Here is a 24,522-nt window from a genome sequence, read left to right as displayed (position 1 = left end):
ACCAGCCTTGGCCTCCCAAAGTGCTGGGATTACAGGCGTGAGCCACCACTCCCAGCCAGAAAAATGTTCTTAAGTGGATCTTGATGAATTCATTCATCAGTAACTAATGCCTGGAGGCTGTTCAGCTGGAGCTTCCCACCTGAGGCTGCTGGATAAATGAGCTGGTTCTAGATTTTGGCAATAATTAGCAGAGAGATGGATTCTGAAACCTGGGGGAGTGGATTAGGTGAGTTTGTGGAGGAAAAAGTTGGGTTGAAGAAAGAACCCCTCTCTACTGAAAATACAAAAAAGTAGCAGTGTGTGGTGGCCCGTGGGAGGCTGAGGTGGGAGGATGGCTTGAGCCCAGGAGGTTGAGGACGCAGTGAGCCGAAATTGCGCCTCTGCACCCCAGCCTGGGCGACAGAGCGAGACCCTGTCTCAGAAATAAATAAACAGATAAAATAAAATTTTAAAAAAGAAACCTGGAAGACAGATAAATGATGGAAGAGAAACTGGTGAGAGTGAAGAGGAATAGGAAAAAAATCGGGGAAAACCTTTATTTCCTACTGTGTAATATGGCACAATATTGTGCTGTACAGTATTGGCCAGCATTTTGTCAACAATCTTTACTTTCTAGAGTCAAGAAATATCTTAAAAGTATAAGAATTGTAGTAAATGTTAGTCTTAGAATTTTGAGATTTGGTGTTCTCCAGGTCGAATGAATGCTCCCTGATCTAGCCTCCCACGGTATATTTCTGTGTCTTTTCTTTCATAAATGCGTGAATGACTCCGGTCTTTGTTATTGGTGGTAGGTAGTGTCTCTTGTCCGGAAGCACGGAGAGTACGCATTCATTTCTGTATTTCCCAAGTTTCAGCCACATAATGACCGAAACTTAACAAGTTACTTAACCTCTCCAAACTCTAATATCTTCAAAATAGGATTTGCAAAATGGGAATCACTTTGGCTTTCATAAGGTGGTTGTTAGCCGAAAAGAAAAAATGTGCTTAACACAGTGGCAGGAATGCACAGTGGTTAACAATTGGTACTTGCACCGGGCTTAGTGGCTCACGCCTATAATCCCAGCACTTTGGGAGAACGAGGTGGGCGGATCGCTTGAGATCAGGTTCGAGACCAGCCTGGGCAACGTAGTGAAACCCAGTCTCCACAAAAAATACACAAGTTAGCCGGTCATGGTGGCGCGCGCCTGTAGCCCCAGCTACTTGGGGGACTGAGGCGGGATGATAGGTTGAGTCTGGGAGTTCGAGGCTGCAGTGAGCCATGATCTCACCACTGCACTCCAGCCTGGGCGACAGAGCGAGACCCCGTCTCGAAATTATTTTATTTATTTTATTTTATTTTATTTTTTATTTTGAGACGAAGTTTCACTCTTGTTGCCTAGGCTGGAGTGCAATGATGCGATCTTGGCTCACCGCAACCTCCGCCTCCCGGGTTCAAGCGATTCTCCTGCCTCAGCCTACCGAGTAGCTGGGATTACAGGCGCGCGCCACTACGGCCGGCTAATTTTTGTATTTTCAGTACAGACCTGGTTACTCAATGTTGGTCAGGCTGGTCTCGAACTCCCGACCTCAAGTGATCCGCCCACCTTGGCCTCCCAAAGTGCTGGGATTACAGGCTTGAGCCACCGCGCCCGGCCTCTTATTTTAATTTTTAAAAAGGTACCTGCGAGTTTTAAACAGCTACTCTGGGGCCAGCGTGCTTTTTGATGCGTGCAGGTAAGGATCATTCTGTCCATCTCCTGACACGGAGAAGTCAAAACCTCCGTCCTGGGGTTCGGTCAGTTAGTGGGTCAGATAAGCATCTCAGCTCAACCACTACTCCCAACCAGCAGCGGCCACGTCCCAGCGTCGCCCTCAAAGACTACAAGTCCCAGCGTGCCGCGCTCTGGGCCGTGGAAGCCCCGCCTTTTCCGGCGGGCCCCGCCTCCTCGTTGCCCCCGCCGCGGGCGCGCGATGGATTCCGGGTGCTGGTTGTTCGGCGGCGAGTTCGAGGACTCGGTGTTCGAGGAGAGGCCGGAGCGGCGGTCAGGACCGCCCGCGTCCTACTGCGCCAAGCTCTGCGAGCCGCAGGTGAGAAGCTGGGGCCTCTTCGCCTTATCCCGGGCCCCAGGCCTCGCTCTCCGCGGGGCCCCGGCCCCGGCCTTGGCCCCTCCGCCCGCGCGAACGCAAACCCTGGCAGGCTCCAGCGCCCGCCGCGTCCCCCGCCGTCCCTCCTCCTCCACCGGGAAGCGGCTTTCCCAGGCCCCATTCCGGGTCCATGGGCGAGAATCCCCGCGTTGTCAGCGGCTTGACTCCCACTTGGCATTTGGCCGGCCTGGCTGCTGCCGGCTGGTCTCAACGCCCTTGCCCTGAAATCTCCGTTACCTCCCGTTTGTCTTCACTGCTCTTACAGCCGGGCAGTCAGGCCTCCCAAAACGGTGACCTCCGGCAAACCCACTCTCCCCTCCCTCTTCGGCGAGCTCCCCCTGCCCGTACCAACCCCGCGCTGATGGTTAAAGTCCTTCAGTTATATCCGTTTTTCAAGGCACATCTTAAATGTCATCTCCTCTAGGAAGTCTTTTCTGATTTCGTCTTCCAGCCAAATATTTTTGTCTTTGGCCCCCTTCCCTCTATTTAGCTTCTACTTAAAGCACTTGTCAGTATTCCCACAAAGTCCTGAGACCCGGAGTGCTAAATGATCGCACCAGCATGGGTTCTTGATGCCCTTGGCAGTGCCTAACAGTTTTTATTCATAATAGTGACTCCGCGAATATTTTTGAATTAGTAGAGTATTACTTCCTATTCTTTCATGAGTGTAAATAGTTCATCAGTCAAAACTAATATTTATGGAAAATACGGAAGTGTTCCGGGCACTGTGGTGGGTTCCTTCGCATATACTGTCTCATTCGTTCCTCACAATTGTACTGACAAGATGCCAGGCACTCGATCATTACTGAATTGTGCTTTTGGTTATTTCAGTTGCATTTTCTCCTTATCACATACGATCTTTCAAAGTTACCTTCAGCCCTGGATCATGTAGACTCAAAACAGGGATTGGGCTTGGAAATCATGTGGCAGAACATTAAAAAAACTCTGGTTATGAGATAGGACTCTTGAATTCCAGTGTTGGCTTTACCACTTGCCTTGAAGGTGTCAGCTCCTTATTTGTCCCTTCAGAAAAATAATACATGCTGGCTCACAGAGTTATCGTGGGAGTGAAATGAGATAATGTATATGAAAATACTTTGTCAGATCTGATGTGCTGTACAGGTGCATAGAATTTAATATAAATTCTAAAATGAAGTGATTTTTTTCTTTTCTTTTTTTTTTTTTTTTTGAGGTGGAGTTTGTTGCCCATGCTGGAGTGCAATGGCGCGATCTCGGGTCACCCCAACCTCCACCTCCCGGGTTAAAGCGATTCTCCTGCCTTAGCCTCCCAACTAGCTGGGATTACAGACGTGTGCCACCATGCCGGCCTAATTTTGTATTTTTAGTAGAGACAGGGTTTCTCTACTGTTGTTAGCCAGGCTGGTCTCAAACTCCTAACCTCAAGTGATCTGCCCGCCTCGGCCTCCCAAATTGCTGGGATTACAGGTGTAAGCCACTGCCTTTCCCTACATTATTTATTCAATAGTCAAGCAATCTCAGTCTCACTTTCCTTTTTATCCATAGGATTTAAATCAGTAGAAAAGCAAATAAAGTATCCCAGATGGGCATTTCCTCAGACTTCTCTCCTACAGGTTTTTGGTATTTGGTTGCATTGGAGCCTCCTTCTAGCCTTAATTTCTGTCTCCTTTGCTGAAATTCTAGTTTTTTGCCATTATGACATTTTCATAATAGCACCATATCTATAATTCTTCTTTCCTATGTCCTTTCAGTAAAGAATTGTCAATCCCTATTCCAGTCACACTAAAATTTATCTACAAGAAAGCATGTCTCATTTTAAAGAACCAGTGTGGGCTGGGTGCGGTGGCTCACACCTGTAATCCCAGCACTTTGGGAGGCCAAGGTGGGCAGAGGCAGTTGCGCTCAGGAGTTCAAGACTAACGTGGCCAACATGGTGAAACGCTATCTCTACAAAAAAAAAAATACAAAAATTAGCTGGGTGTGGTGGCGCGCACCTGTAATACCAGCTACTTGGGAGGCCGAGGCATGAGAATCGCTTGAACCCAGGAAGTGGAAGTTGAGTGAGCCGAGATCGTACCACTGCACTCCAGCCTGGGCAACAGGGTGAGACTCTCAAAAAAATAAATCCGTAAATAAAGAACTAGTGTGAACTATGCTAGATAAGTGTAGGTTCCCAGGCACCACAGCCCTATGTATTGAAAATGCTGCAGATAAAACCATACAGTTGTGTGCTGCTTTTCTAGAGAGGTATCATATTATTGATGTGCTTATTACCTGTGATAATTTTTTTTTTTTGCTTATTAAATTTATTTTTAATTGAGACAGGGTCTCACTCTGTTGCCCTGGCTGGAGTGCTGCTGTGACCTGAACACAGCTCACTGTAGTCTCCAAGTCCCAGACTCAAGCAGTTCTCCCACCTCAGCCTCCCAAGTAACCACATCCCACATCTGGCTCCTTTTTTTTTTTTTTTTTTTTGTGTGTGTGTAGAAATGAGGTCTCCCTATGTTGCCCAGGCTGGTCTCAAACTCCTGGGCTCAAGCAATATTCCCACCTCAGCTTCCTGAGCAGCTGGAACTACAGATGCATGCCACCACGCCCAGCTAATTGGTTTTGTTTGTTTGTTTGTTTGTTTTTTCAGACAGTCTCGCACTGTCGCCCAGGCTGGGGTGCAGTGGGATGATCTCTGCTCACTGCAACCTCCACCTCCCGGGTTCAAGCAATTCTCCTGCCTCAGCCTCCCAAGTAGCTAGTATTACAAGCGCCCGCCACCATGCCCAGCTAGTTTTTGTATTTTCAGTAGAGACAGGGTTTTGCCATGTTGTGCAGGCTGGTCGTGAACTCCTGGGCTTAAGCTATCCAGCAGCCTCGGCCTCCCAAAGTGCTAGGATTATAGGCATGAGCCACTGCGCCTGGCCTGCCCAGCTAATTTTTAAATATTTTGTAGAGATAGGGTTTTTCTCTATGTTGCCCAGAGTGGTGTCAGACTCCTGGCATCAAGCATTCTACCCACCTGGGCCTCCCAAAGTGCTAGGATTACAGGTGTAAGCCGCTGCACCTGACCAGCTTGTGAACATTTTAATAAAAACAGAGCCATAATTAAAATGTTCATTCTTTGTCAGTGTGTTTCTCTTGAGTCTCATCTTGAAGAAGTCTTTTTTTGACGTTTAATCAATTATATTATGGGAAATTGCTTCTGAATATGAGGTGGAAAAGCATAGCTTCACTCTGTAATAGGCTATTTTCATGATTTCAAGTGGTTTTATGAAGAAACAGAAAGCAGTGATGATGTTGAAGTGCTGACTCTCAAGAAATTCAAAGGAGACCTGGCCTACAGACGACAAGAGTATCAGGTAGAATTCAACATATAGAAGATGGTGGTGCTTGAAGTGGGCTCTTGTTTTATCAGTTATGGCATATGTAAATAACAGTGTACCAAGTTAGTGTGGTGTTTATGAAGATGAGTTTAATCTTTTGTGATGTGTGTTTATAATCTGAGGCTCCCAAGTTTCCGTTCTTTTCTGCCTGGCTCTGTATGATTTGTTTGTTTCCTGTAACTCCAACAAAAGGATCTCTTTGGGGTCCTTGTCCTTGTAGGTTTATTCCTCAAGGTTCTGAATCTCCTCATTACTTAGGACCCTCTAGCACAGACATTTCACAGTGCCACAGGAGCAAATCACCCCAAAATGTGTAAGAAAAAGAACTAACAACTAGATGTTAGATTGCGTTACATATGTATCTCATTTCATCTGCATGAGAATCCTGTTTTTATTTTGCTGATGAAAAGGTTATAAAGTAAGTTAGTGGCAATACCAGAATTCAAAGCCTAGTATATTTGGTCCCAGAATGTTCTTTCTGCTATATCATGATGCTTTCCATAGTAGTAGTGATTATATTCTCTAGCCATTCCTTCTCTACCTTTTAGGAAAGTAGGATTGACTAGATGTATTAGTCCATTTCCATACTGCCATGAAGAAATACCCAAGACTAGATAATTTATTTAAAAAAAAAAAAAGAGGTTTAATGGACTCACAGTTCTACATGGCTGGGGAGGCCTCACAATCATGGCAGAAGGTGAAGGAGGAGCAAAGTCACGTCTTACATGGCGGCAGGCAAAGAGAGTGTGTGCAGGGGAACTGCCTTTTATGAAACTATCAGATCTCGTGAGACTTACTAACTGCCATGAGAACAGCATGGGAAAAACCCACCCACATGATTCAGTTACCTCCCACCAGGTCCCTCCCACAACATGTGGGGGTTATGGGAGCTGCAATTTAAGATGAGATTTGGGTGGGGACACAGCTAAACCATATCACTAGAATACTGAAATCTTCTTTAATTCATTTAAATATTCATGTAATTCATTGGTCAGTTATAACATTACTTTCCACCTAGGAAAAAAAATCACCCCTATTCTGAATCCTTTTTTCTGTTATGTTTTCCTCCTTTCATTTCTTTATTTAACAAATAATTTCCAGAAAGCACTGCAGGAGTATTCCAGTATCTCTGAAAAATTGTCATCAACCAATTTTGCCATGAAAAGGGATGTCCAGGAAGGTCAGGCTCGGTGTCTGGCTCACCTGGGTATGCATATGGAGGCGCTGGAGATTGCTGCAAACTTGGTGAGTGATTTTATTGCTTATTTTCACACACATTCCTATAAGGGTGGTCGAATGGTGTATTTTTTGAAAACAAAACAAACTTCTTGCTAGTAGCAAAATCTATGGGTTTGGATAAGCAGAAGAAAATTGTCAGGGGTGTGAGAGTTTTATTATGATGAACAACTTGGAACCTAGACATAATAATTTTCTTGTAATATTTTTCTTGTGTCATGCTCAAAATTCTGTATTGCCTGAAAATCTCCTTTGCAGAGGTTTTTCTCTTGTTAGGAGTAACATTCAGTGTGGAAGGACTATGAGTGATCTGTTTTCTTCGTTAGATTGTTTTTAGACGTTGTTCTCCAAAATTTCTACAATGAACAGTATTTTTCTAAGCCAAAAAAGGTCCCCCCTCCAAAATGACTAAATACTCATCACCAAGCCACACTTAGTAGTCCTTTTTATTTTTAAGTGGAATTTGCAGAATTTTTTTTTCTTTTTCCTTTTCCCCAGTCAACGAAAGGGACACTTTATGACACTTTATTGAGGCCCCAGGGCCATGAGGCCTGGGCAGGACGCCGCTCTTTGGGGAGGGAAGAGCCTTCTTTGACCTTCGTCTTGGGGTACAGGTTGTTGGTGTGGCCGCGCTTCTTGTGGGAGTTGACAGCACGGGGTGGTGCAGGCGGGCACAGCACTTGCGGCAGATCATCTTGTTGTAGTTGTATTTCTGGGCGAGCTGGCGGAGGGAAGGCTCAGTAATGCCACCTCGCAGGCGCAGCACCAGGTGCAGGGTGGACTCTTTCTGGATGTTGTAGTCTGAGAGAGTGCGGCCATCCTCCAGCTGTTTGCCCGCAAGTATCAGACGCTGCTGGTCAGGTGGGATGCCCTCCTTGTCCTGAATTTTGGCGTTACTGGGCTCGACCTCAAGGGTGATGGTCTTGCCTGTGAGGGTCTTCACAAAGATCTGCATCTCTGCGTCTGGAGCTCGGCAGCCTCGCTGAAGAAAAAGAGGGAATTTTTCTTTCTTTCTTTCTTTTTTTTTTTTTTTTTGGAGACAGAGTCTCACTCTGTCACCCAGGCTGGAGTGCAGTGGAGTGATCCCGGCTTGCCGCAACCTCCGACTCCCGGATTCAAACGATTCTCCTGCCTCAGCCTCCTGAGTAACTAGGATTACAGGCATGCACCACCATGCCCAGCTAATTTTTGTATTTTTAGTAGAGACGGGGTTTCACCATGTTGGTCAGGCTGGTCTCAAACTGACCTTGTGATCCGCCCGCCTCGGCCTCCCAAAGTGCTGGGATTATAGGCGTGAGCCACTGCACCCGGCCTTCTTTTTCTTTAAAAAAAAATTTTATTGCCTTTTTCCACACGTTCTAAAGCGGAATTTTTTTTTAAGGGATAAAGAAAGGTAGTTCTTTCCAGTTCTAGATTTTATTGCTTTTGTTTCTAGGTTAAGGCATTATTTGTATTGATTGTTGTGTAAATTTTATATGGGAATTAGTCTAAATGGACTAGTTTTCTTCCTCGGAGGGAATTAAGGAGACACTGTGGCACCGATTTTGAGCTTTGTGGATGTACTGCCCAGCGATCAGCCTAACGTATGCACACAATTGAGCTGACATCTGCCATCTCATTAACTAAGAGAAATCCCTAACCTTTGTTTGCTTAAGCCTTCACTGCATAGGACCTCAGCCTCTTGCAATTCGAGGAAACTTTGGCAGTAATTGTTCTAAGAACATGGAAAACAGCTGTGTTTTGTTCTTTCTTTTCTGTTCTCTACTAATTGGGGGTTAGTGCTTAAGCTGAAAGATAGATAAATCGACTTCTTAAGGAAGCGTTTGCATGAGCAGTTAACTTGATGGGATTTCATTGTGTTCATTTCTAGTCTTCCCCAGTCCGCAAATTAACAGTGCTCTTGGCCCTTCCGGTGCCTTTCTCTAGCCTTTATTACTGTCCTGCTCTCTCGGCGTTTCTTGCACGTCACTGTTGTGCTTCCTCCTCCTCCTCTTTGATTGTTGAAGGTAGTGGCAGCTGGATTCCTGGCAGGGGTTGGGTCATCTCTGGTTCCTTCTAGCTTAGGGAATCTGTTTCGGTGGCTCAGAGAAGGATCTGTTGCCAATCAGCCGATGCCAGGTCTCCGGTGCTGGGGATGGTTACTAGGCAGGAGAAACACCAGTCAGAAAACCCTGGACTTTCAGAACTGTGCATCAGGCGTCCTGGCAACCTGTTGGGCAGGACTGTCAGGTGGAAAGTGGGCTCGTGGGGTTCGCCCCTTTCTGTCGGCTTCACACATGATCTCAGCGGACCTTGCGTGTCTGCACGGCATTCTCATTTCCTGGTAAGCTGTGTTTTGTTTTGTTTTTTAAAATTTCTTCTCTACCTGAGGACCCTCGCCTTTTGTTACTAGCTCTGGCCCATATCTGTTTTTTTGTGACGGTGGTTACTGTCTTTTCACATTCTGTAGGGGGACCTGTCGCAGTATGTAACATTGAACAAAATAGACAGCAAGTCCCGGGGTGGCCATCAAGATTTGAACATTTTCTGTTCACAATTTCTGCTGAAATTCATTCACCTCTTTTCATGATTTTTGGATAAAATTTATAGTAGGACTTATTTCTTAAATAATTACAACATTTTCTTATAGTGGTTGGTATGCCTGTGTGGTAACTGTGGTAAGAAAATGGCTTTCTGGTAGTAAGTGACTCCTTTTCATTTATCCACTCTGCACTCAACAAACATTTCAGTCCTACTATTTTCCTGGTTCTGGGTTCGATGCTAAGGAGAAAAACTATATCGTGTACATGCAGTGCTCATCTAGTGTCTGGTCGGTTTAGCCAGCGCACATATATATATCAGCTCTTTTTTTCTTTTTGAGATGGAGTCTTGCTCTGTTGCCCAGGCTGGAGTGCAGTGGTGCGATCTTGGCTCACTGCAGCTTCCTCCTCCCAGGTTCAAGCGATTCACCTGTCTCAGCCTCCCAAGTAGCTGGGATTAGAGGTGCCTGCCACCACATCTGGCTAATTTTTTGTATTTTAATAGAGATGGGGTTTCACCATTGTCCAGGCTGGTCTTGAACTCCTGAGCTCAGATAGTCCACCCGCCTCAGCCTCCCAAAGTACTAGGATTATAGGGATGAGCCACTGCACCCGGCCTTTTTTGTATTTTTAATAGAGACAGGGTTTCATCATGTTGTCCAGTCTGGTCTCGAACTCCTGAGCTCAGGCAGTCCACCCGCCTCAGCCTCCCGAAGTACTAGGATTATAGGGATGAGCCACTGCGCCCAGCCTTTTTTGTATTTTTAATAGAGACAGGGCTTCACCATGTTGGCCAGGCTGATCTTGAACTCCTGACCTCAAGTGATCTGCCCACCTCGGCTTCCCAAAGTGCTGAGATTACAGGGGTGAGCCACCTTGCCCGGCCATATCAGCTCTTCGTAAGTACCTTTTATTCCTTGACTTTTAGTATAACTGACTGTAGCTCTCCTGCTTACCAGCCATATTATGGCAGGCAAGTTATCTAACCTCTCTGTGACCCAGTTACCTTATCTGTAACATAAGGAAAATTACTGAATCTATTTTAAAGAACTGTCAGGAGGATTAAATGAGGAAAACACTTAGAATAGTGCCTGGCACTGCGTAAACACTCAGTAAATGTTAACTGTCATCATCATGTTATTGTTACAGAAAGAGTTGCAGTATTCTGGAAAAATCACTCAAACTCATTTAAATAGAATTTTTTTTTTTTTTTTTTTTTTTTGAGATGAAGTCTCGTTCTGTTGCCCAGGCTGGAGTGCAGTGGTGTGATCTTGGCTCACTGCAAGCTCTGCCTCCCGGGTTCATGCCATTCTCCTGCCTCAACCTCCTGAGTAGCTAGGACTACAGGTGCCCGCCACCACACCTGGCTAATTTTTTGTATTTTTAGTAGAGATGGGGTTTCGCCATGTTAGCCAGGATGGTCTCGATCTCCTGAACTCGTGATCCGCCCGCCTTGGCCTCCCAAAGTGCTGGGATTACAGGTGTGAGCCACCACGCCCGGCCTAAATAGAATTTAATTTCCATAAAGGATTTTACTAATCCACCTCTCAAAACCCTACTATTGACAGGGCGCAGTGGCTCATGCCTGTATTCCCACTTTGGGAGGCCGAGGTGGGCGAAGGTCAGGAGTTCAAGACCAGCCTGGCCAACATGGTAAAACCGCATCCCTAATAACAATTTTAAAAACTCTCTTGGTGTGGTGGTGGGCACCTGTAGTCCCAGCTACTTGGGAGGTTGAGGTGGGAGGACTGCTTGAACCTGGGAGGTGGAGATTGCAGTGAGTCGAGATCACGCCACTGCACTCCAGCCTGGGCAAAAGAATGAGGCTCCATCTCAAACAAACAAAACCCTGTCATCAGGATCATAGTTTGTGAGTAACAGCCTCCACCCTAACACACACTTGCTTTATCAATATCAAAATGTTTTTGAGGCTGGGCACAGTGGTTCATGCCTGTAAGCCCAGCACTTTCAGAGGCCGAGGGGTGGGGGGTGGATCACTTGAGGTCAGGAGTTCGAGACCAGCCTGGCCAACATGGCAAAACCCTGTCTCTACTTTATGCAAAAATTAGCTGGGTGTGGTGGCAGGCGCCCGTCATCCCAGCTACTCCGGAGGCTGAGGCAGGAGGATTGCTTGAACCAGGGAGGCAGAGGTTGCCGTGAGTTGAGATCGCACCATTGCACTCCAGCCTGGGTGACGAGAGCGAAACTCTGTCTCGAAAAAAAAAAGAAAAAGTTTTTGAACAATATAAAGCCCTATAGACTGGTTACAGAAGAAGGGTAGCATTTGTTACAGATGTAGTCTATACATGTTGTTTTCCTTATAAATGACATGATTCGACTTTAGGAAAGTCATTACTCAAATGTGATTTAGCATCTGTGATGGCCGAGGAGCTGTGCTCTGTACTAGGAATTTACATTGAACAAAAGCTCTTATGGAGCTAAATGGTCTGTTGGGAAGGACAGATGCTGAACAATAGTAACAATAAAACGAGATGTGTTCTGTCTTTGGGAAGGTACAGTGTCACCAAATCAGTCGTATGGGGCTTTATCTCCTATGTTTTCACTCAATGTGGGAATATTTAGAGCTGCCCGCAGGCCTTCACTTGCTGGTGTACAGTTTCCTGGGGCCGTACACCAGGTAGTTTTGCTCGTGTTTCATGCTCAGTGTGGTTCTGTGAGGGAGCCTGATCTGGACGCTTGCAGGCCAGGCTTTCCTTAGACCTCACATCAACTTGAAGGTAATTTGAGTCTGCCATCTGCTCTCCGCAAACTTCAACTTACAAAAAGCAGGCCTGTTTTTACTAACTCAGAGGACATTTGCCATATGGCAAGTTAGGCAAGAGATGGTGGCGCTGGTTAAGGAGATTTGAAAAGGATTTTCTGATCAAAAGGAAACTAAGCAACCCCTTTTGGCCAAAAATAATAATTGACCTTGGTAATGGTTACCAGGGAAGGCATTTGGATTCAATTAGAATGTGTCATGAAGCATGGAGAGCTTCAGGGCTATCCTGTTTAAAATGTCTAAGCCAAATAAAATTTGGAAGTGGAGTTTGTTCAAATCCTCAAGGAAATTACCATTTGGATTTTTAGAAAGCCTTGAATATTACAATGGAATCATTAGGCCAGGATCTAAGAAAATTGGCTGGGTCTTTCAGATATCTGGCTGAAGACAGTAAAGATTATAATAAAAATTGGAAATAAATGGATATTTATGTTTTTGATGCTGAACATTTGGCAGGCCACCATCTAGGAATTGTTAAGTTATGATGACATTAGGATGTTTGGGAATGGCTGGTGACTATTTCTCTAGGTAGCATATATCTCTCTGGGTTTACGGTTTCAAACATGAGATACATTGAAATATATTTAGGTCACTCGTATAGCTACTGAAAGATACTTCTAATTTATAACATATACAACTTGGGTTTTTAGGCATTCTCATTTTATATGGAAAATGCTTTGAAGTTTAAACTTCTTAACCTTTTTTTTTTCTCCTTAGGAAAATAAAGCAACCAACACAGACCATTTAACCACGGTACTCTACCTCCAGCTTGCTATTTGTTCAAATTTGCAGAACTTGGAGAAAACAATTTTCTGCCTGCAGAAACTGATTTCTTTGCATCCTTTTAATCCTTGGAACTGGGGCAAATTGGCAGAGGCTTACCTGAATCTGGGGCCAGCTCTTTCAGCAGCACTTGCGTCATCTCAGAAACAGCACAGTTTCACCTCAAGTGACAAAACTATCAAATCCTTCTTTCCACACTCAGGAAAAGACTGTCTTTTGTGTTTTCCTGAAACCTTGCCTGAGAGCTCTTTATTTTCTGTGGAAGCGAGTAGCAGTAATAGCCAGAAAAATGAGAAAGCTCTGACAAATATCCAAAACTGTATGGCAGAAGAGAGAGAAACAGCGTTGATAGAGACTCAGCTGAAAGCATGTGCCTCTTTTATACGAACCAGGTAAGCTGAGAGTCACTGAAGCAACGCTTGGTAATCAGCTCAGAGTAAAGGCTTTATTTTCTAATTTTAAGCTTCAAAAAGTTCTAGGCTAGACATTTGGTATATATTTTTGAATTTTTCCTATGGTTCTGTTGAACGTTTGTCATTCTAGTGTGTAATACTTGGAAACAAAACTACATTTGTTTAAGAATACAACCTGTGTTAGCTGGTGTGGTAGCACATACCTGTAATCCCAGCATTTTGGGAGGCTGAGGCAGGTGGATCGTTTGAGCTCAGGAATTTGAGACCAGCCTGAGCAACATGGTGAAATCCCATTTCTACAAAAAATTTTTTTGAAAAGTTAACTATGCGGGCCGGGCGCGGTGGCTCACGCCTGTAATCCGAGCACTTTGGGAGGGTGAGGTGGGTGGATCACAAGGTCAGGAGATTGAGACCAGCCTGGCCAACGTGGTGAAACCGTGTCTCTACTAAAATACAAAAAATTAGCTGGGCATGGTGGCACGTGCCTGTAGTCCCAGCTATTCAGGAGGCTGAGGCAGGGGAATCGCTGAACCCGGGAGGCAGAGGTTGCAGTGAGCTGAGATCGTGCCACTGCACTCCAGCCTGGCGACAGTGCAAGACTCCGTCTCAAAAAAAAAAAAAAAAAGAGTTGACCAGGCATGGTGGTGCGTGCCTGTAGTCCCAGTTACTCAGGAGGCTGAGATGGAATGATTGCTTGAGCCTGGGAGGCCAAGGCTGCAGTGAGCTGAGATCACACCACAGCACTCCAGCCTAGGCAACAGAATGAAACTCTGTCTCAGAAACAAAAAGGAATATAACCTGTGTCATTGCCCAAGATGGAATGTTAAGATTAGAAAACATTAAAAAATTAGGAAAATAAAAATGTATAAAACACTGAAAAAGGGAGAGGAGATATTTTAAAGAAGGAATTTTCTGTTCGTATATTCCACAGAAATCTACTAAAGAAGAAAATTAGCTCTTGTATTTGAATTGCTGATAATGGGAGTAGATGATGCTTAATTCATTCTACAGAGAATTCCCATGGTTTGTGCCTAGGGATACCAAGTACTTTTTATCCTTAAAGTATAAGAGTTTGAGGGAAGGGCAGGGAGAATACACTTGACCAGTTCTATAAATGATGAGAGAAGAAGCAGACTCTCTCATGTTTCAAATGGTACCAAAGAATGTACAGATTTTTTAACTCAGGAGGATTCAAGAAATATTAACAGTGAGGCTTACTGAGAAGTGGTATCTATTTGGCAAATTTTATTTTATTATTATTATTTTTTTGAGACAGAGTTTTGCTCTTATTGCCCAGGCTGGAGTGCAGTGGTGTGATCTCCGCTCACTGCAACGTCTGTCTCCAGGTTCAAGCAATTCTCCTGCCTCAGCCTCCTGAGTAGCTGGGATTACAGCTGTGCACCACCACACCCGGCTAATTTTTGTTGTATTTTTAGTAGAGACGGGGTTTCACCATGTTGGCCAGGCTGGTCTCGAACTCCTAACCTCAGGTGATCCACCCGCCTCGGCTTCCCAAAGTGCTGGGATTACAGGAGTGAGCTACCGTTCCCAGCTATTTGGCACATTTTAAAATGTATTTAGTGGATGCTTGTTTAGATTGACCTTGTCACTAATTCAGAGGCACATTGAATGACAGCCGTGTGCCAGACATGTGCTTGGTGCTAGAATCACAAAGATCATTTAAAAAGCAGTCCCTTATGCCCCTCACTCACTCAGAGAAATGGTATGTCTAGCCAGTAACTGCCAGCACAGGTGCTAAATAGTATATCAGTGCTGTGAGCAGAATTCTGGGGGGACCAACGTCAGGGAGCTGTTGGCGTGGCCAAAAGAAGGAAGCCTTTACAGAGGGGATGATGCCTCTGCTGAATGGTCCCTGTAGGAACCCTTGTCAGTTGACTGAGTGCTAGATGCTTTGTATACATTATTTCATTTTAATCCTCATGACTCTGGGATACCTATTGGGATCCCACTAGATGGATCAGGAAACTATTAAAATCATTCCCAAAGTGGTGCAGCTGTGAAGTGCAGGGCCAGGATTTGGAGCTGGTCTCTGATTCCAGACCCTGTATTCTTTCAGCTTATCTTGCTCACTCCACGTTAATATTCCCCATGTGGGAAGAGGCATGCTAGGTAAAAAGAAAGAAAGCACCGCCCAGAGGGGCAGAGGATCCGTTCTAGAACAGTGTTGTCACATTGTCTGGTGGTAAGAGCAGCATTGGTGGTAAGGGCTCAAGGTAGGCTGTGGCCACAGTGCCAGGGTGGCAGAGGAAGTAGGAAGTAGGACTTTGGCGTCAGAACTGGTTTTGGAGAACTTAGTAAATTGCTGATGCTAAGTGGATGAACCTGAACTCTTGCAAGCGGTCTGACCTTGCACACATTCCTTAAACTCTGCTCTCTAGTTGCTTAATCTTGACAGATGGAGAAATGGGGAAAATGCCTGCTTCCTGGGGTTGTAAAATTAAAGTATTTAAAGTACTTATTGTCCTGCATGGTATGTAGTAGGCATTTGGTAAATGTTAGATTAGTACTTTTATTTTTGTTGTTTTTATTGTTAACACAAGATGTTCGGTGTCACAAGGGTTTGGTCTTTGTGCCGAAGGCCTGAAGGGTATTTGCAGGTTTTAAATACAGGAGCATGTGATAAGACCTGTGTGTGTGTGTTTTGGGTTTTGGTTTTTTTTTTTTTGCGACGGAGTTTCACTCTTGTTGCCCAGGTGGGAGTGCAATGGCGCGATCTTGGCTCACCGCAACCTCTGCTTCTCAGGTTCAAGCAATTCTCCTGCCTCAGCCTCCCGAGTAGCTGGGATTACAGGCATGCACCACCATGCCAGGCTAATTTTGTGTTTTTAGTAGAGATGGGATTTCTCCATGTTGGTCAGGCTGGTCTCGAATTCCCGACCTCAGGTGATCCACTGGCCTCGGCCTCCCAAAGTGCTGGGATTACAGGCGTGAGCCACCGCACCTGGCCAAAACCTGTGATTTAGAGAGCTCTGGTGACTGCGATGCTGGATTAGAAGGAGGAGCTAAGGACTAGAGGTTGTGGAGTAATTAGTGGAAGATGATGAGGGCCTGACCTAGGCTGGTACAGTGGTAACAAAAAAAGAAATGGATGTCACTGCACGATAGAATAGACAGGACTTGGTGACCAGCGGAGTGTGTGGGAAGGTTGAGGGTGAGGAGAACGGAAGTCTCTGCAGAGGCTCTCGAGGATGCACAGGTGGATGGTGGTGCCTTCCGCTGAGATAGGACACCTGGGAGGATGAGCAGAGCCGATTTGGGGTGGAAGGCAATGATTTTAGGCTTCAAGTACCGAGTCGCGGGTGCCTGGAGTATATCCAGAGGGCAGAAAGCAAGTTACATCAAAGGGGTAACGAAGGTGAATGCTTCCCGAGGCCCTTCCCGAGGCCGGGTAGGTGATGTCAACAGGTCAGAATGAAGCAGAGAGATGATCATTTTACCTGTGAGTCAGGTCAGGCTCCTTTCTGAAACGCTGGGATGGCTTCCCATTGCACTTACGTCAATTCCGCATTTCTTTCCATGGCCTGCAAGGTCTGATTTGAATTGGCCCTGCCTTTTTTTCCCACCTCATTTACTACACATTTTTCTCTCTGGCTGTGTTCCAGCCACAGTGATCATAGTGATTTTCAAGCATATCAAATTTGTTCCTGTGTCAGAGCCCCTTCTCCCTGGCCAAGCCCTCGCCCCCAGATGTTCTCCCACTGGTTCCTCATCAGGTAGCTCGTAGCTTGCCTGGTATCTCAAGGAAGCCTTCCTGCCTATACTGCCGCATCTGAAGAGGTTACTGTGTCCACCCTGTCTTGGGTTTTTTTCCATAGCACGTGTCACTACCTGAAATACTTATGTGCTGTCTCCCTCCTTCCATTCCATGAGGCCACAAGTGTGTTTTGCTCATCAGTATCTCTCATTGCCTAGCGTAGTGTTGGGCATGTTCCACAGCATGGAGAGCCGAGTGCTTCTGGGCGTTGCAGTAGGTACCAGTGAGAAAAAAGGGGAAAATCTGCATATTGAGTATTTATTTAAAAAAAAAAAAAGGAGCCAAATGAGGAAGACAGGAGGAAGTTAAATGAGAGAGGAGACCAGCTATGATCATGACGGGGAAGTCAGTGGTAAGGTATCGCAGAGTGGTTGTCAGAGGGTCATCAAAGATTTGGCCCTGCTTGGGGTAATTGAAGTGTGCTAGCGAATCTAATTAGTCCTTGCGGTCAAGTTGCTGTGGGGTCAGCGAGATGGAAGGGTCACAGAACACTGACTTCAAAGGAGCAAAGCCAGAGGGCCTGTGTGAGAGGAGTCTGATTGGGAGGCTCGTTCCTTTCACTCCAAATTACTTATCCTTTCAATCCCTTGACTTCCACAGGAAGCTCTTTTGAGGCCGGAAGCTCTTTTCAGGTGTTGCTCTCTGAAGATTTCTTTGAGCAGTTTTAGTCTTTATATTTTAGAAAAGATGAATCTCCAATGTAAAGTTGGGCAATTGATTCCAAGTTGGAAGCTTTAGGGATTGAAATGATAGTTCTAGTGAGGGTGGGTACCTGCTTTTTAACCTGGTGGGACTTGCAGCCGACTCAATACCTGGGCTCTCTGAACGTTTCCTCGCGGCTTTCCTTTATCTGGAAGCGTTGGGACTTTTCGCCACGCATTGAGACTTTTCGGTTTTTCAGGCTTCTGCTTCAGTTTACCCAACCTCAGCAAACATCGTTTGCTTTGGAGAGGAACTTAAGGACTCAGCAGGAAATTGAAGATAAAATGAAAGGGTTCAGCTTCAAAGAAGACACTTTGCTGTTGATAGCTGAGGTGAGTGTATCCCTCGGGTTTATGTGAAACGAAGCATCATAGATATTTTCCCTGGCTCTGATAGCATTTTTTAAAAAGCAGGGCCAAATTTAATCTACTGAAGGACTTGTCTCCCTCCTCTGTGTGCCTTTTGATCACTCAGCAATCACCAAGGCAGCCTCTTGATCGGCATTCCCCTGCAGTGTGCGGGACCGCAGGGGCTGTGTTTCATGTACTTGTCAGTGCTTGTTAGCACCTGCCTGCCTGAACATCATCAATGCCCAATAATTGTTTGTTTCAGTGCTGAATAAATGAATGAATGAGTGCTTACATTTGTGTAGCAGTTCTATTTTTTTTCTTCCATTCATCATAACAGCTTGTGAAGATGAGTAGAGCTAGAATTGAGGCTCAGAGAGCTTGTGACTTGCCTGCGGTCAGATTTTCAGTGGGAGAGCTGGTCTGGAGCTTGTGTTTGCCAGCTACAAGTCCATTTTATTCCTGCTCTACCCTGTTACTACTTTGATGGTTGCATAGAAATTCAAAGGTAATTTTTTTTAAACTAACATGTAAACCTTCATTGACTTTTTTTTTTTTTTGAGACAGAGTCTTGCTTTGTTGCCCAGGCTGGAGTGCAGTGGCACGATCTCGGCTCACTGCAACCTCTACCTCTTGGGTTCAAGCGATTCTCATGTCTCAGCCTCCCGAGTAGCTGGGATCACAGGCATGTGCCACCACGCCCTGCTAATTTTTGTATTTTTAGTAGAGACAGGGTTCACCACGTTGGCCAGTCTGTCTTGAACTCCTGGCCTCAAGCAATCTACCCACCTCGGCCTCCCAAAGTGCTGGGATTACAGGCCTGGGCCACCATGCCTGATCTCTTCCTTTTACTTCTGAGAGGCTACACTGGTTTGTTTTTCTCCTGTGTTTCTTAACGTTCCTCTGCCTCTTGGGACTCAGCTGGTTTCTTCTGTAGCGTAAGTAATGGCATGCTAAAGATTCCCTTGGCCTCTCTGTTTTCTACTTTTCTGTCACAGAAATCATCACCACACCCCTAGGTTCCATTGTCACCTCTGGGTTGATTACCCTCCAGTCTTTATCTCTAGTCTCATCTCTGGGACATGTGTCTCACATCAGATTAATTGCCTACTAGGTGGTTAACCTGGGATAATTATTGATTACTCTTCTGTCACTTCAAGTACAAAATGTCTAAAATGGAACTACTCATCAGAACACTTCCTGTAATCCCAGCACTTTGGGAGGCCAAGGTGAGTGGATCACTTGAGGTCAGGAGCTCAAGACCAGCCTGGACAACATGGTGAAACCCCATCTCTACTAAAAATACAAAAAACTAGCCAGTCGAGGTGGCAGGCACCTGTGATCCCAGCTACTTGGGAGGCTAAGGCGGGAGAATTGCTTGAACCCGGGAGGTGGAGGTTGCAGTGAGCCGAGATTGTGTCACTGCACTACAGCCTGGGCAACAGAGGGAGACTCCGTCTCAAAAAACAAAACACAAAAAAACACTTCTGGTCAGTCTTTTAGTTCTCCCAAGTTCCACATCCTCCAGGAAGCTTTTCCGGAATATTCTGCTCTGTGGTCATTTCTCCTTCCTCTGAGCTCAGATAGTGATTGCTTGAATAGATAGCTCTTTGGGCCCTAAGAAGACATAAGAATGTGTCTTATGTTTTCAACTAGATATTAGGTTCCTTATAAGTAATAGTATGTTTTGAGCATCTTTGTATTCTTCACCATGCTCGATAAATCTGTTGGTTGGGTGGAAGAGTAGTTTCCTGTGTAGACAATGCATGTGATATACCAGTGGAGCTTTTTAAAAAGATGGAAAATGTCTGGGCCCTCGTTAGGATTGTAATTAGGATTATAATGTACATTTTGTTTTGTGCTTGTTTTTATTTTTTAAAAGGTCTCATTCTGTTACTCAGGCTAGGCTGCAGTGCATAATCTTAGCTCACTGCAGCCTGAAATTCCTAGGCTCAAGTGGTTCTTTCACCTCAGCCTCCCAGGTTCGTAGGATTACAGCACCCACCACCATGTCCAGCTAATTTTAAAATTTTTTGTAGAGGCAGGGTCTTGCTATGTTGTCCAGTCTGGTCCCAAACTCCTGGCCTCAAATGATCGTCCCGCCTTGGCCTCCCTAAGTGCTAGGATTATAGGTGTGAGCCACCATGCCTGGCCTTTATTTTGTGCTTTTAATTTTAGTTGACTTGTAATAACATAGCCCCGTATCCTTAAATATTCTATGATCACATGCTTTTTTTTCCTGTTTGTAGTTCTTTTATTTGAATTAGGATCCAAATAAGGTCTAAATACTATATGTGGCCCTTTTGTCTCATGTCTTTTTTATTCTATAACAACTGCTCTTCTCCCTCTTTTTTACTCTGATAAAATATATAACTTAAATTTGCCATCTTAATCATTGTTAAATGTACAATTCAGTGGTATTAAATACGTATACAGTGTTGGGCCACCATGACCATTATTTCCAAAATTTTTTCATCACCCCAAGCAGAAACTCTACCCATTAAGCAGTAACTCCCTATTTTCTTCTCTCTCTACCCGCTAGAACCTCTAATCTACTATTTTTCTCTGTGAATTTATCTATTCTAGATATTTCAAATAAGTGGAATCATACCATATGTGTCCTTTTGTGTCTGCTTTATTTCACTTAGCATAATGTTTTCAAGGTTTATCCATATTTAGCATTTATCAAAACTTCATACCTTCTCATGGCTAAATAATATTCATATATATGTACATATCTCATTTTGTTTATCTACTCATCTTTTGATGGATACTTGAGTTGTTTCTACCTTTTGGATATTGTGAATAATGCTGCTATGAACATTAGCATATAAGTATGTTTGAGTCTCTTTTTTTGTTTGTTTTTTTTGTTTGAGATGGAGTCTTGCTGTGTCACCCAGGCAGGAGTACAGTGGCACTATCTCAGCTCACTGCAGCCTCTGCCTTCCAGGTTCAAGCAATTCTCCTGTCTCAACCTCCCAAGTAGCTGGGACTACAGGCGTGTCCCACCATGCCCAGCTAATTTTTATGTTTTTAGTAGAGACGGGCTTTCACCATATTGGCCAGGCTGGTCTCGAACTCCTGATCTCAAGTGATCTGCCTGCCTCGGCCTCCCAAAGTGCTGGGATTACAGGCATGAGCCACTGCACCCGGCTAAGTCTCTGTTTTTAATTCTTTTGGGTATAGACCTAGGAGTGGAATTACTGGGTCATATATTAGCTCTGTTTAACTTTTTTAGGAACTAACAAACTACATTTTATTTTCTATTTGCTGATATTTACCTAACATTATGACATGGGCATGACCCTATATCCTAAATATTATTTGAGTACATAATTTTTAATGACTGGATAGTAGTCAATTTTTGGACAAACTATAATTTACTTAGTTCCCTGTGTTGAACATTTAACAAATAGTACCTATTTTAATAAATCCTTGCAAGAAAATCAATATGTGCCTTTGTACCTTTTGGAACAGATTATTAGAAATAGAATCGCTGGATTTAAATATATGAGCGTTTTTAAAGACTTAAAGCACATTTCCAAATTGTCATTTAGAAAGGTTAGTTCAATTTATATATCCTCTAGCAATATGTGAAAGCATTGTTTTTTCTACCCTGATCCTATTAGATTGAACCATGTGAAATCAATCATTTTGACCTCTTTTTATATAATTTAACTTAATAATATTACTTTAAAAATTGGTAGCTTGGTAGATAAAAATGTAATGTTTTTAGCATTAATGTTTATTTCTTTACTATTAAGATGAACAATTTTTTCATGTGTTATTGGCCATTTGTATCATGTCAAATGCCTAGTCTTGCTTTTGCTTCATTATTCTGTTTTTCGTAGCAATTTTAAGAGTTCTCTCTATATTAGACTTAAGTATCTTTCTATAGTTACTATATTTTCTGAAGTTTATGATTTTTTTTTGGCATATGGAAGTTTAAAATGTTTATGTGGCTGAATGTTTTGGCAGATTTTTTGACACCTGTAAATATTGTGCCTGTCTGTCCCTCTTTTGGGAATAGTGTGTTGTTTGGGTCTTACTATTATTCATTTATCTTTTTTTAAGAAAGGCATTTTTGGTGTTTTATCCCAGATTTTAAAATACTACATTTCACTGAATCCAGGAAATCATCAGTTTTAAGACATACCATTTGATGTGTCACTAAAAGAAAAATAAGATCCCTGCCGGGCGCGGTGGCGCACGCCCGTAATCCCAGCACTTTGGGAGGCCGAAGCGGGTGGATCACGAGGTCAGATCAAGACCATCCTGGGTAACACAGTGAAACCCTGTCTCTACTAAAAATACAAAAATTAGCCAGGCCTGGTGGCGCACGCCTGTAATCCCAGCTACTTGGGAGGCTGAGGCAGGAGAATAGCTTTGATCCAGGAGGCAGAGGTTGCAGTGAGCCAAGATTTCACCACTGCACTCCAGCCTGGGCGACAGAGTGAGACTCTGACCTCCCCCCCAAAAAAAAAGAAAAATAAGATGCCATTTACACTATCACATGGAGCCTCACTCCAGTGGTTATCAAATATATTTTTAAAAATTTTTTTTGGAGGCGGGGTCTCACTCTATCTCCCAGGCTGAAGTGCAGTGGCACAGTCATAGCTCACTGCAGCCTCCAACTCCTGGGCTCATGGCATCTTCCCACCTCCGCCTCCCAAGTAGTTGCTGGGACTATGGTTGAGTGCTGCCATACCTGGCTGATTTTTAAAAAATTTTTTGGCCGGGCACAGTGGTTCATTCACATCTATAATCCCAGCACTTTGGGAGGCAAAGGCGGGTGGATCAGTTGAGGTCAGGAGCTCAAGACCAGCCTGGCCAACATGATGAAACCCCGTTTCTACTAAAAATACAAAAATTAGCTGGGCATGGTGGCACTTGCCTGTAGTCCCAGCTACTTTGGAGGCTGAGGTGGGAGAATTGCTTGAACCCAGGAGACAGAGGTCGCAGTGAGCCAAGATTGCACCACTGCACTCCATCCTGGGCTACAGAGCGAGACTCTGACTCAAAAAAATGATAATTTTTTTTGGAGGGACGGGGATCTTGCTCTGTTGCCCTGGCCGTTCTCTAACTCCTGGCCTTAAGTGACCATCCTGCCTCGGCCTTCCAAAGTGTTGTTTTGTTACAGGTGTGAACCACCACACCTGGCTCAGATACATCTTGATTTTAGAGATGTTAAAATACAAAAACAAAAAAGTATCTTAGAACTGGTGAAATACCAGGCTTTAGTAAATACTGACTGTTGCCTAGTGAAGCTTGGCTCTCATTGGCAATTTCCTCAAACAATATGTAATCTTTGAAGATTTAAACCCAGTCCGCAAAACCATTATTTGAGCCTGCTTCTAATTCATTATAATTTGAGTTTTAATGAACACATTCAATATCCGGGTTTGCAGGAACCTTGGAGATTATCTAATGCAAATCTATGTGGAACTTAAATTCCCTCTACAACATCCCTGCTCCATGACTACATAAGCTTTCATGACAGATGGTATGAAATGTTTTGGAACTTAATTTTAGTTCATTGTCATTACCCAAGGTCAGTCTGCTTACTTAGTGGGTTCAGGTACAAGCTTTCTACAACCTAACTTTGTGATGTCTTCTCAAAGAAACCAACCCAGAATCTTGGGACATGACCCTGTGTTCATCTGGGCCTGATTCTGACCAGTAGGGAGCAGTATTGTACCTTCATTGGTAACGGGCTCCTTAAATCCCCAAGATTGCTTTGGTTATAGAGGGATTAGAGTCCTTTTGGGTCAGGAAAAGGTGGGCCCAGCTACATGCTACAGTTGCATTCTCACCAACAGAATATGCTCTTTGAAACAAAAAGGGTAACTCAGTACTCCTGGTAAGCCAAATAGTACTGCTGCTGCAGCAGCACCAAAATGATTCTTTCACTTGGGAAGAATGAGGGTAGAAATATGGGATATTTTATTTGTCCTTGGATAACTACTTCTGAGATCAGATGAGATCGGGCACAGTCAGGGTGGTATGGCCATAGACGGATAACTACTTCTGAACAAACATCTTTTCAATGTGTTGGGAATGTCCCCTGGCTGCTCAAGTATTTTCTGCCTTTGAATGAAAGCCTTCACAGTTGATAACTAGCATTCCATGTCTGCTGCCTCTTTTATTGGGACAGTTTTTTTTTTCCTCCTGTTACAGGTTATGGGAGAAGATATCCCAGAAAAAATAAAAGATGAAGTTCACCCAGAGGTGAAGTGTGTTGGCTCCGTAGCCCTGACTGCCTTGGTGACTGCATCCTCAGAAGAATTTGAAGACAAGTGGTTCAGAAAGATCAAAGACCATTTCTGTCCATTTGAAAATCAGTTCCATACAGAGATACAAATCTTGGCTTAGTGGGTTATAAAAAACAAAACCACAAATATCTTGTACTGTATTAATTGTCCTTGTTTACTTCAGACAGGATCCATTGCTAATCATGGAGTATAAATGATTATTTATGTTTTATAAAA

General features: G+C 44.2%; 1 protein-coding gene and 1 pseudogene across 1 annotated transcript; one reads left to right on the top strand and one right to left on the bottom strand.

The window, feature by feature from the left end:
- Nucleotides 1-1,895: 1,895 nt before the first annotated feature.
- On the top strand, nucleotides 1,896-24,522 carry C7H8orf76 (chromosome 7 C8orf76 homolog). The gene is made up of 6 exons (XM_004047499.5): nucleotides 1,896-2,067; nucleotides 5,358-5,453; nucleotides 6,579-6,722; nucleotides 12,732-13,189; nucleotides 17,887-18,019; nucleotides 24,212-24,522. Exons 1-6 carry the CDS (start codon nucleotides 1,951-1,953, stop codon nucleotides 24,404-24,406), a joined length of 1,143 nt encoding a protein of 380 aa, XP_004047547.3. The 5' UTR covers nucleotides 1,896-1,950; the 3' UTR covers nucleotides 24,407-24,522.
- LOC109027917 (ubiquitin-ribosomal protein eL40 fusion protein-like) lies at nucleotides 7,229-7,701 on the bottom strand (annotated as a pseudogene).

The sequence above is a fragment of the Gorilla gorilla genome, chromosome 7, assembly GCF_029281585.2.
Source record: "Gorilla gorilla gorilla isolate KB3781 chromosome 7, NHGRI_mGorGor1-v2.1_pri, whole genome shotgun sequence".
Lineage (NCBI taxonomy): Eukaryota > Metazoa > Chordata > Mammalia > Primates > Hominidae > Gorilla > Gorilla gorilla.
Note: the sequence above shows the minus strand (reverse complement) of the source record. Positions and strands in the feature narration are given on the sequence as shown.